The 16,068-nt window shown below is 40.8% G+C and overlaps 1 protein-coding gene across 5 annotated transcripts in view; it reads left to right on the forward strand.

Moving 5' to 3' along the window:
• Window positions 1–16,068, forward strand: part of Kcnn2 (potassium calcium-activated channel subfamily N member 2) — a 385,056-nt gene that overhangs the window by 338,785 nt on the left and 30,203 nt on the right. For all 5 annotated transcript variants that reach the window (XR_008219161.1, XM_052742128.1, XM_052742130.1 and 2 more), the window contains one exon: window positions 10,965–11,106. Coding sequence is in view for 4 of the 5 variants with exons in the window: in XM_052742128.1 (XP_052598088.1) it covers window positions 10,965–11,106 (142 nt within the window). In the remaining variant the exon portion in view is untranslated. The remainder of the gene's footprint in view (window positions 1–10,964; window positions 11,107–16,068) is intronic.

Below are 16,068 nucleotides of genomic sequence, written 5' to 3' on the forward strand. Positions count from 1 at the left end.
TCTGTCCCCATCACCTGCTGTATCAACTAAAGTACTAAGGGAATTGACACATCTGTACGAATCAATATGCAACATTGAGTCAAAATTCGTGAATTCTTTACCCAAGAAGCATATCCCCAAAATAAGCAATCGGATGAGAGGGAAGCATTGAATGCTGTGTCTTATGTCCCTGTAGCTGATGCGTCTGAGGATCTGGGTTATGTCATCTTTCTTACTCCCATTTCACTCTAGCAGAGAAAGGAGGTTCAGGGATTCTTGGGGATGGACTGTTGTTACTGCGTTGTCATAGCTCATGGTCTATGCCTCTCCCGCCACAACTCAACTTCTCATCCTCTTTCTCCAACAGGACAGTGAGTAATCCTGTATAGCTATTTGAATTCATTTTAAAGTTCATCAAAATGAAGTGAAAATCCCTATTGGCCAGCTCTACCCCAGTATGGAACTTTTTCATTCATTTTGTGAAGACTCCTTCTGGGCAACTGTGCTGCGGTTCTTACTTAGTCTAGTTTTTATGTTTCTAGGTCAGGTATTTTCTATGAGCTGCCTGGAGAATGTCTATGTAGAACACACACAGATACTTACTTCGAGGCTGTCAGTTATCCCTGTGGTTACCAAGCTGCGCACATAGTGATTCCTAGCCTGATTTGGTGGAATATGGATGTTGATCCTTTTGGGTTTTGCCTATGTACCTAATCCTTCACCATCACCACAGAAAGCAGTAGGCAGTTAGATCCAGCTGCTGCGCTTGGCCAAGGGGTTGTCATCACCCTGAGCTTTTCATTTTAATAGGAAATATCATGGGGCTGGCAGATTCACATGTGTGTGGTGTAGTTTAATGGGAGCAAACATCAGTAAAGGCTTGTGTTGAAGGATATCCAGCAAGCATTATACAACCGAGGACCAACCAGCACATCCATTTGTTTTCTTGATTTTTGGAATACTGCTCCTTGCTACTCTCTCTCACCTGCAAAACAAGGGGCAGAAGCTTCTTTTGCAGTACCATTTGGCATTGAGTCCTGAATTTCCTGGGAAGGAAGGTTTCTCTCACCAACCGGACAAGTCAAATTCATGGCTCTCTATGGAAAACTTTATTTCATCCGGGTAAAGTGAAAATTAATTTAAATATCCATTTGGGGTTCCTGGCTGCAGTGATGGGTGAGACTCTCACCAGTGATCTTGGTGAGATGGGTGTGTGGTTCCACTTACCAGGTATACACTCACTGTCTTGTTGCTGCTGGCGAGAACCTCCAGGAAGCATTTTTTGATGACCATTCCAAATCCCTAAAACTATTCAAAGCTATGTTTTAACTGTCCAAGCTGCAATGCTAGTAGGTATTCTGAAATTAGTTCTTAGAGTCAAAATGGGAAAATGTAACTGGTAAACCTGGAAAATGACCTAAGAATATGTGTGATCCTTTTCATCAGCTTCGCTGGAGTCCCCTTCAGCTGTATGTCCTGAGAACTTGCTCTACTCTGGGTTTAGTGGCTCCATTTTTCTGACTCCGTCACCAAGGAATAAAGCTACGGTGCTCAGGAACGTTCTACTTCGCTAGGAGCACAGCTCAGAACTGTGCAGGGCTGGAGGCAGGCCGGAGCACCTTATCATCAGATGTTCCACATGGCAGTTTTTATTTGATGGATTTTGAAAATTAAAAATTTAGTAGTGTGCCGTGGTGACCACCTCCCATAGCGGTGGGCCTGTCGAGGAAGTGGCTTTGGGTCAGCATGGTACATTCTTTTCAGTTGACCGAGAGCCCTAGACAGAAGCTCCGTCAAATTTTTCTCAAGGGTTCGCAGTCCATACAGACAGAACCAGGGACCCCTGCTCCCTGCTGATAGGAAGATAGAAGTGCAGTGTTAGCCAAGGAGGCACCTACGGGACCGAGAGGGTAGCTGCGGGAAGGGACGTCTTTTCTTTGTGTCTACTTTCGCATTCTCAAAAAGGTCTTGCCCACTGTAGAACACAGCATCCATGTGGACTTCATTTCTTTATCTTGATGCTCGGGAATATTTGATGAGGCAAAGGGTCAGAGTCTTGCATCTGAGGGAAAGTGAGGCTCAGAGCCCGAGACTCCTTTGCCTTGGTTCAGACACAGCTAAGAGTTGGGCAGTACTTCGCATGCAATGAATTCCCTTGCCCTATCTCAGATGCCCTTTCCATCTTCAAATGCGGATTCGTATCCAACATGGCCTGGTCTGAAACAGCCAGGGGGATTTTTATCCTTTTATAGATGGGCTATTAGGGTCTGACCTTTGATCTAGAGAATCCACGCTGGGTGAATTGTGGAGCTGTGCTGTAACCCTAGATCTACCTTTGATGGGTAGAATGGATGAGCATTAAGACAGAAAATCTCATCCATCCACCCCTGCCCCAACCACCACAACACACATTCACAGGCCTCTCAGATTCTGGGTAGCTCCCTGGGCTGCTTGGTATAGGAGTGGAGAGGCCAGGTCCCCTTTCCTCTACCCTGATTCCGATGGTGGAATGCCACCTGTTTTTAGAGTGTCCAGGAGAGGAGCTTTTACTCCTGTGTCGTAGAGACGGAGTGGGGCATCAGGAGAGGGCATTTCTACACATCACATTGCTTCATGGCACCAGCACCAGCCAGGCAAATGCCAGAGTGAAGGGTGAGAATAAACTGATGTGGTACTGCCACCTAGTGGCTGCCCTTGGCCTCTGAGAAGTACTGCAAAGCGCCAGCTTGCTGTCACCCTTTGGAAAATCCTGGTAGGAATTCCCAGAACTAGTACCCACCCCAACCAATACAGACGCACCTTCTCTGCCAGCCACAAAGGCTGCCACATGGCAAGTGTGGACTATGCCCATGACAAATGTGGACTGTGCTATGTGTTCTAGTAAACTTGACTTTTGGCAAGGGTAGTTTTTGGCCTGGCCAAACATTGCTGCGTCTCCATACTAGAGTTCACTTACACTGGAGGACCTCATAGTTACATCAATGAAGTCTTCCCCAGAAAGTTAAAATAAGTCCAGTTAGGAAATTAGGGAAGAAACAGAAATAGTGAGAACCTTGGATAAGAAATGCCAGCCCGTCATAATTAAAAGGTCCTTCTGGCATTTGCTAGTCCCAAATGAGTCCTGAGAGTGCAGTCCCAAACAGGCTTTTGTGCCAAATTCCAGACTATCCTGTTTCACTGATGTGCTGGTATATTTTGTTGTTGTTGTTGTTGTGTGTTGTTTCTTTTTTGTTTGTTTGTTTGTTTTTTGAGATAGGGTTTTTCTGTGTAACTTTGCACCTTCCCTGGAACTCACTCTGTAGCCCAGGCTGGCCTCAAACTTACAGAAATCCACCTGCCTCTGCCTCCCAAGTGCTGGGATTAAAAGCATGTGCTACCCCACCCCACACCCCCACCCACCCCCAGCAGTGTGTTGTTTCTTGAGATAAGGTCTTACTAGGAATTCTTCACTGGCCTGGAAGATGGTCCTTTGGCTTCTATCCTCCTCTGGGATTACAGGCCTATGCTACCACACTTGGCTCTTCAGGTCTATTGATATGAAGCTTGCTACAACTTTTTCTGATGTCTTTACTAGAAACCCAGCTAGTTCCTCAATATATCCTAGGAATTCTTGATTTTTGTTTGTTGTTTGTCCCTTTGGTTTTGGTTGGTCCCAGGTTAAGGTCAGGAATATTCTCTATTCATGGGACATTCCTACCCTACAAACTGTTCCCACTTGACCTTGGAATGACCTGTTGAGTGTGTGCTTGTAAAATTTTCTCTTTGTAGTTTTTCATTTTATTTGTTTAGAAATAAAGCCATTTTAAATATGAACATACATTATTGACCTAATTGTGATAGACATTTAGTATTTAAATAATATTCCTAGAATATATATTGGAGAATATCAGAATTTGTTTTATTTAAAATTAGTCTCATTCCCACGACCTGGGAGGTAACTTCTCTCCAAGAGCTGTGCAGATTTCCCTAGCCATCTTAAGCAAAGAGAACCTGAAGGAGAAGGCCTTCTCTCTGTTAACAGGATGTTAGTGTATTGTCAATCTTGTGCCTGAAGCGTTTGGACATAGTCAGATAGCTATAATTGTGTGTGTGTGTGTGTGTGTGTGTGTGTGTGTGTGTGTGTGTGTGTGTGTATATATATATATATATATATATATATATATATATATAGAGAGAGAGAGAGAGAGAGAGAGAGAGAGAGAGAGAGAGATTTTTCCCTAAATCAAAAGAGGAAAAAAATTCCAAAGTCAAAGGAACAAAATAAAATTGAGGTAATAAAAACTCACTTTACATTAATAAAGAATTACATAATTTTGGAAAACTTGTACTGGTCTGAGCCAAAAGTTAAGTTGGGCTTTAGAAGTAGTCTTGAGCTGTGTCTATCTGCTGGTCTTGCTACTTTATATCTCTGGGATCCTCAGGGTCCTAAGACCTTATGTTTTGGACACAGTGATGCTCAGAAAGGAGGTATAAGAGGAAGGACCTGAGAAAGTCGTGGGTTAGAGCAGTTCAGTCTCTGCTCAGAAATAACTTTCTGAGAACTGTTTCTAGAGTTGTTTCCTATTGCGTATCATGACAGCATTTATACTTGAGAGCACCATCAGGTTTTTAGTAAAATTTTTACATTGGCTGGAGTTTATGTTTTAATCCTGATTTAAAACTGGTTCTAGGCATCCGTGCTAAAGTGTTACACAACCCTGTTGTTTCTTTCCATCTCTTCTATATATTTTCCCTCAGTATATCTTTGCACTATTTATTATAGATTTCCTGTTTCCTTACTACCCACAATCGTGTTTTGTGAACACAGTTTCTGTGCGTTCTCTGTGCCTCTAAAAGTGCCTTTATACATAGAAATATTCAATATCTGATTGAATGGGAATCCCATTGCAGAAGAAAAGAAAGGAAAAAAAATCTAACGCCTTTGCAACTTTGTAACACTAAAATCACCTGGGAAGCTTAAAAGACAATCCATCCCCATGTCATAGCGCCACCTCTAGAGAGTTGGGTTTAATTAGTAGAGGGGCAGTGGACAGTATTTTCTTAATGGTTCCCAGGAGACTCTAATGCAACAACTGGTGAGTATCCCTGACACAGAGCGATGGAAAGTAAATGATTCATGTTCCCTCTCCTGTCTGAACCATTGGTTCTCAGCTCTTCTCTCCTCTGAACAGATATCTTCCTTCCTTGGATTGCTTCCCATTCTTATACGTCTGGATTAGTAGAGTCATACATTTGGTTTGATTTTCCTGTAAATAGAAACCACATGCACAGAGTTGCATATGCATGATGGAAGCATCATGTATATTCCTCTCACATCTCTGAATCTGCAACTGGAAACATGGACTTTCAGACTTACTGACATTCACGTTTGCCACCAGTTAACCTATACTGAAAAGGCTGTCTGGTAGTCTCAAGGCTCACCATGGAACTTGATGGAGTCATAGACATCTCTCACCCCCTGAGGGGTCACCTCCATTCCAGGTTAGCACTACACAGAGAACCGTATATAGGTTCTGTGTCCGCTCAGTGTGCAAACCAAGCAGAGTGGGCCTGAGAAATACCTGTTCAGTTCCTTGTTCTCCTGGATGCCCCGTCTCCCCCACTGCAAAACCAGAAAAAAAATAGATTGCCCTTTCCAACACATGTATAATAGTTAAGTTTGGATCTATTTTTTTTAGCTTTCATATCTTTTCCTTTGCTTATTATTATTATTATTATTATTATTATTATTATTATTATTATTATAGATTCTCTTAAAATGTTTCCTTTAGAAAAAAAATGCCTGCTTTCCAGTTTTCCTGTTGAAGAAATAATAGGGCATTTCATCCCTTCCAGTCTCTATTGTTATGGAAAGGCAGTTGCTGAATGCTAAATCTCCACTCCTGAGAAGGTTTTTGATTTTGGTTTTGTTTCTTGTACTTTTTCCCTCTTTGTGTTCTATTTTCTAGGCAATTTATTTCAGTTTGCATTGGAATTATGGTGTGGCTGTGATTATTTTGTAATTTGAATTGTATCACTACAGTATTCCCCTAGAGCCATCCGTGATATAGCTTACAAAGCTAAGGCACTCTCCTCTGTCTACAGTGTCTCAAGGTCCTTCTGTGGTCCCCCTCTTCTCTACCACCTCTATTTTATCCGCACTTCTTCTTCAGAAAGCATAAAATGGGTGCCAACTGTTGCTCATTCATATTGGAGAGGGGGATTTGGAGGACAGTTGGAAGCTCTGTTTTAGGAGAAAGGATATTTATCTAACAAGACTTGGCAAAGGGTGAAAGCTGATGTTGTATTAAGGAGTCCTCAATTTCTTAGTGTGAATGTATTATCTCTTCTTTGAAGCCGTTCCATTTTTCAATTTTAAAAACTTCCTTTCTTTCTATTAGCAAGTTGTCACACTAGAGTCAGGGATAGGGAGAGAAGGGGGTAGAAATGGATGGTACCGATTCGTTTAAAAACCTGAAGTCCCAATCCTTCCCAGCTCTAAACATTTCTTCTGCCCCTCTCTGGACCCTGAGTCCCTGATTCTCCAATCTGCACCTAAAGAATGAACTTTCTCACTCCTGTTAGTTGTTTGGAAAGAACAAGGAGAGGAGGTACCTGTAGATCCATCACCCCTTATCAGTCTTTCTGTTATCAGTTTTGTAACTTACCCGTTCCTTGCCTGGTTGATATCTGCGTAACTGGAGATAGCTGGGCCCTTTATATTTAATGTGATTGAGGATCTACTTGGATAAATGGGCTTCAGAGCTCTGTGTGCTTGATTAATCTCATCTGTTGCTTATTCTCCATCCTCTATTTCTACCCTCTTTGGAATCAGTCTTTTATTTCTTCATTTTTTTTTAAATTGGGTTATTCTTTGGTTTGTTACAGTGGAATTTTGTGGAATGTAGCATGCCCATAAGCTTAAATCTATCATGTCTAAATTAACAGTTTTATCTCTACTTAATATCCTGTCATTTCCTGCGGTCTGTCTTTGATTGATGGCTCTCCATCACTGTCCATACAGGGCTTCCCTTCTCCGGCATCAAATAGTTTTCCATGAAGATACTGGACCACTGGCTGGGAGAATCAAGGAGGCTTCTGCAGAGTGCTTGAATCTCTTCCTCTGGATATCCCTTCTTGGTTTTTGGCCCCTTAATACCTTAGCCTCCTTAGACTCTAACTGTCCCCTTCCATTCAGGGAGGCCTCGGAGCTCTGCCTCTTCTCCTTCCCTGGGGTTATTCTGTAGATTCTTTTGGACATTAAAATAGGACAAGTCTGTAGTTCACTTTAGTTTTTCACCCTCTCTCCAGAATCTTTGTCTGTTCTTGATGGATAGACAATATCTTGTTACCCATTATTCCATTTTTTTTCCAGATTTTTAAAAGTTTGTTTTATGATCAAGTAAAAATGTATTAACCTCCATTGTGGTTGAAAACAGGACACATTTTCATTCATAAAAAAGTTTCTTCCTTCTCTCTGGTGCCTCCTTTACTTTCCTTTGGTTGCTCTAAGTTTACATCTTTTTAATTGTGTTGCCATAGTTACGATGTTATTTCAGGAAAGAAGTGGTTTTAGGAGAGAGATGATGGTCTATTGATCACATGCATTTAATCTCTGCAATGCTTTTCATTATATAACCAACTCTGAAATTTGAGACCAGAATTGAAATATTTTTGTCACTTCTAATATTAATTAAATGCTTAATAGAGAAGCGTTGATGAAAACAGTTGGTCAGCTGTTAACATCCACAGTGGAATCATTTTTGCTGCTGTCAAAATAAGTTGTGCATTTGACCTTGGGATATAACATGACAAACATAACTTATGCTGACTAATGAGCAAGAATCATTCCTCTCTGTTGAGTCTGTGAGTGACTTTGAGAACCTAGCACATGGCCCAGGGAAACCCAGACTGAGACCAAATTTGACAGTGCCACATTAGTCAATGAGCACCAGTCCCCCTCTGTACTTTTCCCAGAACTGGCCAGCAGTGCAGAATCGAATAAGGCCCAGTATTAGTCTTCAAATACTTCATTACTTTGATTCTAAAGGCAGGGTAGATGAGCACATTATATATTACATATCTTGTGGCCCAGATGAGTATTTGCTGAGTGCTGTCAGGAAGCTGAGAGGAAGAGGACAAATGGAAGAACCACACTCACCTGTGCATAGTTTGGAGCAGAAGAACGATGAAAGGGAAAGCATCAAGTGCTAGCCTTGGCCATGCAGTGCTGAAAGGCAGTTGGAGTGCTGGTCAGGGCCAGCCTCCCCCTTAGTGAAGGTAACCCCTGTGAACTTGAACAAATCCTCGGACTAACATCAAGCTGTCATATCTGTTAAACAGTGCTCGACACAGCAGGCAGTGAATGAAGAGATGAATAAGGCATAGAAACTAAAAAGCAGAATCTCTTTTAAGGTGGTAAAGCTATAGAATTCTGCAAAGCTGGCAGTGCAAGTGTCTTTTGCTGGAACCCCTGACATCCTTAAAAGCTTGACATCATGGGGCATTTCTCCAGCCAGTGTTACTATTATTTGGTGTACCTTTTATTAAATTAGCACTCCCATTGATCAGAGATTGCATCTAAAATGTGAGCAGTTTCTTCATGCCTTTCTCACACAGTTTTTCTTGTGAAAAAGATGAGTTATCTGACTAGTCTGTGAAGTGAATTACTATAAGAACAGTTTACATACTTCTTTAGTCTTAAATTATATGCATTAATCATTCACAGCAGTGTGACTCTGGCATTGATCCAAAAACCTAGGGATGTTCTAAGCGATAGTGTCACTGTGTTGATGAGTCTCATATAATATTTGGGTTTGAGTTGCTAAGAAAGAAATCAGGTGATTATTCTAATAGTGTCTAATTTGGTCCTTAATTACCTCACTTTGACTCTTCACAACTGAGCCTGTCTAAATGTAACATAAACATTAGTATGAGAATTTTTTTTCCATTCTGAGCTGTTTTCAGACAGTTTTATTTCATAATCAAAAAGAATAATTTATTAAATCCCAAGCTAAAAAAACCCAACTTCTAGAAACGTACTTGTTTCCAGTTAGGCTTTTCGCTATAGGTTCATGGTCTCCGACACAGTATAAGGAGCATAGCATTTATAAATACCCACTAACAATGTAGTCGTGTCAATCACAGCATCTGACACAGGGATGAAGAAAGGGGAGACTTGTTATACATTTAAGATGCTTTATGATCAAAGGTCGGCACACTGAGGAAGAGTGAGCTGGACATTTCCAGTGAGTGCTTTGGGTTTCCATTGGTGGTCATGTACCACTCCACAAATTCGAAAACTGAATAAAAAGTGCTAAAAGAAGAGCAGATACATGGAGGTTGAGTTTTCCTCATAGGCAGTAGTGAGAAAGGCATTCCCAGAGACCCCAAGTTGTAGTAGCAAATCTCAAACTCTTCTTTGCAGTTAGTTGTTCTGCCAAAGGAGGAAAAACCATGTGCCTAACTGATAAGTCTTCTGCTTCTTACAGTGATGGTATGGAAGCCATTCAAAATGACGACTCACTCAGCATGTGTCTGAGACTAGAAAGTGAAACTGTCTAGGACACAACTGTCAATATAAGGAGAGTTAAGAGTATAGTAATTTCAGCGAGTGATCGTCTAAGTTGTAAAATACTACATGTTAAATGGTGGGGGGGTTGCTGAGACTCTACTGAGAACAAAATAAATACAATGTATTTATACATGGACTTTGGGAGATTAGAGATATGTGCTCTTAAGTAAATCATGCTTTGTCAAGGAGAAGTTTCATTTCACAAATAAAATTTGAATAAGAAATGGGCTTCTCCTCTTATCCCTCCTGTGCAGCCCACACCAGGGGCACAGTAATACGTGCCCCCAAGCAATCATGGCAGGGACTATGCAGTAATGTACCCTGACATCATGAATGGGGTATAAACCAAAGCTGACTTAATTACGTTTTGAAACAGAGAAGACTATGGAAACTGTTTAGATCATGTTATAGCTAAACCCAGCACTAACCATATTCTTATACCTCGTGTATACACTATACCACAAAGATAATCAGTGCAAATGTACCCAATGGTCTCCACGGAATGCTAGGAATACCTCCTTGACTCTCTTTTAACAAGGATAGCTTCCTGGGACATCTTGGGAATGAGCATCTATAGCTAGAAAAAAGTGGTTACTCCTTGGGCATGGCTCAGTCAAGGTGACTACCTTATCCCTTTTTTATCAATACAGTAGTTGTCCTCACTCCTCCTTATGCTGGGTTTCTGATCACAGCAGCCTGTCACTTCTTAGTTGAGTACAAGCAGCAAAAAACAGGACCTTGGTTTCTCTTTATTTAGAAGGCACAGCAAGAAATGAGGAGAGTAAAGGACTCACAACTAGTTTCCAAGAGAAAGAAGGACAGGTGGTCCTTACTGGGAGGTGGGTACAAAGCAAAGAACTCTGTTGGTGACTACCATTCAGGCTTGAGTGCTGTAGAGACCAAAGAGGGCCACTCAGCCTTGTAGCAACAGAGACATGAATCACAGCATGTTTTTCCGAGGTTGACAAGCAAGGTGGCCTGATTATCATATGCATGTGTGTCGGATGGTGTGTACATGCTTCAACCTGAATTGATGGAGAATGAGAAAAAAGGTAGTAAACATAGTCCCAGGACAGGACACAGCAGGACTCTTCTTACTACACAGGGATCATGAGATCAGGGCAGGGCACGTTGTCACAAAGGCTGGGCACATCAGCTAGGAATCCCAAGGTGCTGAGACTGTCTACAAAGGTAAATGTATGCCGTCTTGCAGCAGTGAGAATGTTGGTTTTCCTACTGTAAATGATTCTTTTGGGGTATCTTTTTTAAGTCGAGGCAACTTCTTGACATTATTTGTATTTGCAGTATCTCAGCACATCTAAACATAAGAGTTTATTGAAGATACGGTGAAGCCATCAAATTAATTGAATTATCCTTAGCTGCTGTCCTAGAGATTAATTGTAAAACATTGGCCTTGTTTGCTGTTTTTCAGGTACCATGATCAACAGGATGTTACTAGCAACTTCCTTGGAGCAATGTGGTTGATATCAATAACTTTTCTCTCCATTGGTTATGGTGACATGGTACCTAACACATACTGTGGGAAAGGAGTCTGCTTGCTTACTGGAATCATGGTAAGTGTCTTTCCCCTTCCATCTCTTTCATTTATGCTTCAGAAGAAACAGAAACCACTCAGTCCGTATATGTAAATGATTGTGAGTTACTCATTTCCTCATAAAAAAACAGTTTTGAAATATGTTGGGAGCTTAAAGACTTCTGTTGCATCATATGTAACAGAAGTTTCTGTCCTGCTCAGTCCTGTCTAGTCACCTCTAGTCCTGCCACCATTCGGTCCCAAATAAACACACAGAGGCTTATATTAATTATAAACTGTTTGGCCTATGGCTCAGGCTTATCATTAACTAGCTCTTACAACTTAATTCAACCCATTTCTATTAATCTATGTTTTGCCATGTGGCTTCGTGGTGTTACCTGTGTTCCATTACATCTTGCCTCCACCCCACCCCCACCCTGGAGCCCTGGCAGCACTCAGCGTCTCCTCCGACTCTGCCTTCTTCTCCTTGTCTCTCTGCTTGGATTCCCTGCCTGGCCTGTTCTGCCTTGTCATAGGCCATAGCAGCTTCTTTATTAATCACTGGTAGCAACACATATTCACTCCCACCATACAGAAAGTCCATCTCACAGCCATTATATAATGTTATTTATTCTGTTATTGAATGTTGGTTGGGTGAAAGGCATAGGTCTGGGAACTGCACAGGGAGTGCAGCAGAACTAAACACAAGCTGTCCCTGGGGGCCTCCAGCAGAAACCCTGTGTTGTCGAAATGATTGGTAATTACACCTGAGTACATATAGAAAGAAGTAAATGTTTAGGAAACTGGAGAATAAGAATAGGACCATATCAGAGAAATAACCTATGGAGAATTGACTTTTAAGACGAAATGAGACTTCTGGGCCAGGAATGGGGTGTCTTCTGTTTGAAAGCCACAAGTTAAAGAATGCAGTTTATTTGAACAAGGTAAGTAGACAGGAGTAAAGGGGGGGGGGGGGGTCATGGACATTCCTGAGTTGGGGACAGGAAGCCAGGGATTGCAGGACACTGGAGGGAGGTTTGCTATAATGGTAAGTGATGGATCTTTTCCCAGTAGGCCTAACAAACTCAGGCATGTTATTTGCTCCTCATACACTGTGGTGTAGCCTGAACTGGTGTGCCCCATTCACTCTACTATATAAAAATTGGAAAGGCACTTCCACTGTTAAGCAAGGTACCTAAGGCTAGAGTGCTTCTCCAGCCAAAGAACCAGCAGAGACCAGTAGAAAGGTTAAGTAAGCTTTAAATAAAAGCACTCATGGGGGCAGGAGATGTAGGCAGCTCATGAAAGAACTGGATGCCCAGTCTTGAGTACCTTACAAATTTGATTGCAGATTAAGGTGAAGTAAGAGTGACCATGAACCTGTGAATGTGGTCACTGTGCTCTGCCTTTGAGCCTATTGTACATATATTGTGGCAGGGAAAGTCCTACACCCAGTGTTAGGGTAAGACCTCAAGTCAGGGACTGCAGTTGGATGCCAGTTTGTTCTTAGCAATGCAACATCCCTTGTGGAAGATTGTGTGGTGGCCACTTAAAACCAGTAAGGTAGCAGAGAGGTCATGGGGCTTAAGAACTCAGATACGTACCCTAAAGGGGAGAACACCAACTCAACGTCTCTACACTGTCCATGCACTAGGTAGCAGGAAAGAATACCAGGTGGCCTTTTTAAGTCCCTTGAGTACTGTCCACTCAGAATGGAGTCACCTGAAGCATTTGCCTAGGAAGATGGCTCCACGGATTTTAATTAGCTGAAAGGACTGGGAACCTGAGCATCAGGAGAATGGAAATGTGCTTCTGCCCTTGGTAAAACTGAACAGAGATAAGGAAACTTCCCATGCCAATTTTAAAGACAACAGCACTCTCAGGATGACTATCAATTCCAAAGAGTGAGAATTATAATTTAGGGACATAATTTAACATTGTTTCTTGTGAAATAAAAACACAGTTTTGTGAATTTAGTGAACTTCAAATTTTTTCATTATACTTGGTATATATAACTCATTAAATGTTTGATTCTAGAATATCTCCAATTTCCCTCAAATAATAGCATTTTATTGCATAGCATAAAACTTTGGGAAATAAAATATATAAAGGTATATTTTTGGAAGGCTCCATAACAAGCCCACAAGGGACATGAATGATGCTATTTATAAAGACAGAACTGATAACTACAATCTTTCCCCCCATGCCTCTCAAAAACAACTTGCTTGGTGTTCCTGTTTTGGCAAGAGGTACCCATTTTGTTATTAAAAGAGGCATGACTTTGGGGTGCATATACCTTTGTAGCAGACACAAATTTGACTTTAACCTTTCCTGGGCACAGGCACCTTGAGATCCATCAGTCTTCTCTTAGTATTGCTCTGTCCCTAATGTCTCCAGAACTGCCCCTGCGAAGTCTTCTCTGGCAGCACAGAATCTCATGTTTGCCTCCTTCAACTGCTTCCTTGATTAGGTTCCACTATTGATCTTGGTTTTGGAGAAGAAGTTCTAAACATCTTTTAATCTGTGCAGACGAAAGAAAGGTCTGTGTAATGAAATGCACATGGCTTCATTCTTCCTCTGTAATCTCACAGCATAACAACAGTCCATTCCTAAACTCAGGGAATCCCTTGTCTCTCCCATATAAGAACAAACTGTTTAATTGATCCGATTAAAGAGTGTTTACTTACATACATAGAGAAATCCACAAATCTTTGAGTAGCCTTCTTATAAGTGCTTTTGAACAATGCAGTGACTCTCCCTTGGGGACAGGTAAATTTCCATAGTGTGAGGCTACTGGGCAGTCTTCTGGAGTAAGCATCTAAGGAGTGGATTATAGCCTGTATTAACTCCTTAGGGACTTAGAGCAATATTTGGAGGCAAACTAGATGTAATGTGGAGAATGTCTGAATGAGATTATAGATTTGTAAAAGAAAACAACTTTATGAAAGGCTAGTTTCTTCGAGATGAAGTATGTTTGACAAATTTTGTTTGCCTTTGCTTTCTTTTCATTAGGGGAAGTATAATAATACTCAGGGACTTAGCCCAAAATGACTGCCTATTTCAGTGTTTATTCTCCTATTCCTTGGACATATGGGTTGATGGATTTCCCATGAGCGTCTCCTATCTGCCTGTCTCTCCTTCTGAGCTCTAGCCTTTAATAAAGTGTGACTAAGAAATACAATTTACAATCCTCTGCGGAGAGCACAGGGTCATCTGGGCATCATCTTGAATATTGTCTCTGGAGTACTATGCCTTTTGTTCTTTTTTATCTCTTGGTTTCCCTGCCCTTGCGTTTATGACATTTTGATAGAACTTACACCTTTAAGTAGTTTGTTTTCATTTTGAAGTATAGTTGATCTACATGCTAACACCTACAAAGACTTGCCAAAGTCCTGCTTGTTTTCTTCCCAAAGCTAATTGGCACTGATAAATTACAGCATGTCATCATCCTCAGTGCTTACATTAGTCAAAACTCAAAATTAGGGTATAATTTAGAAGTTTTCAAAAAGCTGAATTTGTGCCGTGGGTCATATATTTTTAGAGACAAGGACATTAGACTAAACTTACATCTGTACTACTCTGGGCAGAAATAATATTATTCAACCATGAGGAGCGATTATTTTCTATAACATTTCTAATAGAAAGTCAAATAGCATTATCAAAAATTAGGCCTATCCTTACCTGAATTGCTTATTGTGAATTGATGACACAGAGCCTTGCCTATAATATCCAGCTGTGTTTACAATATTAGACACAGGTGATTATGGAATTCCTAAAATAGGGAGAGCTTGGATACTGCTAGATTTCAGGAAGAAATTAAACATTGGGATTGGGGACTCTGTCTCAGTCATAGTGTACTTGCCTGACATGCTGAAGGTCTTCGGTTTGATTCCCATTATAATACATTCATATTCTCTCTCTCTTTCTCTCTCTCTCTCTCTCTCTCTCTCTCTCTCTCTCTCTCTCTCTCTCTCTCTCTCTCTCTCTCTCTCTCCCTCTCCTCCTCCTCCTCCTCCTCCTCTCAGCACCCCCTAGTATTATATTTAAAACATAAAATAGCTTAACAGAAGTCACACTACTTTTCTTTTTTAAAGACAAAAACATTAAGGTTGTAATTTCAGATTCTCCCCCTTAGAAGAATAATTTCTCTACTCTTCCTAAATTTGAGGAAACACTGAGGAACTGAAGATTTCCTGTTTGGGATGTTTTTATAAACAATAGAATGAATTCTAACTAGTTTCCTACTTTCCATTGAAGGTGGTAGGCAAATACACTGTCAGGTTTTAGTGCCTCGAGTTTTTGTTTCTATCTCCAGTTTTTCAACAGAATTGACCATTTTACTTAGCACTTATTCTTCCTCCCAGTTTCTATCTATACAGATGAATGTAACACATCTCGAAAGCTGTGTATTTTCTTTTACTCATGAATGTATGATTGTTTCAAGAGGAACCATATTGATAATGGTATCTTTCACTGTTACCAGAAAGGTCATTCATATATTAACTTTCACTTCCCTACTTCTGTAATATGATTCTTCTTGGTCATTTGGCCCTTTAGACAATGAATGAATGAATTTTGAAACATAATTGCCTTTAAATATAGGTTAATATCTGTCCCTTCAAAGGTATGGGCTGTAAGTGGTTCTTTAATAAAGATCTATTGAACCCTAGACTGAAGAAAAAATAACCACAGTGAGGTCTCCAGGTGACTTGGATTTCTTCTTTCTCACTAGCAATTCCATGTAAGGATTTCCCAGTTCATAACAATTTGAAAAGACCACACTAATTAATATTTTTTAACTATTTGGGAAGCAAAAAGAAATGTAAGTCCAGAAAAGAGCCTCTGTACCATTTTGCCTTTTACTCCAGAGCACTAGATAGTATATTCCACGAGAACACTAGATAGTAATTCCATGAGAACTAGATAGTAATCCCACTGGTACGCTAAATAGTAATTCCAGAAAACTAGATGGTAATTCCATGAGCATCAAATTGGTTGGCTG

This window comes from Peromyscus californicus, unplaced genomic scaffold, assembly GCF_007827085.1.
Source record: "Peromyscus californicus insignis strain IS unplaced genomic scaffold, ASM782708v3 Scaffold_17__1_contigs__length_78620276, whole genome shotgun sequence".
Classification (NCBI taxonomy): domain Eukaryota; kingdom Metazoa; phylum Chordata; class Mammalia; order Rodentia; family Cricetidae; genus Peromyscus; species Peromyscus californicus.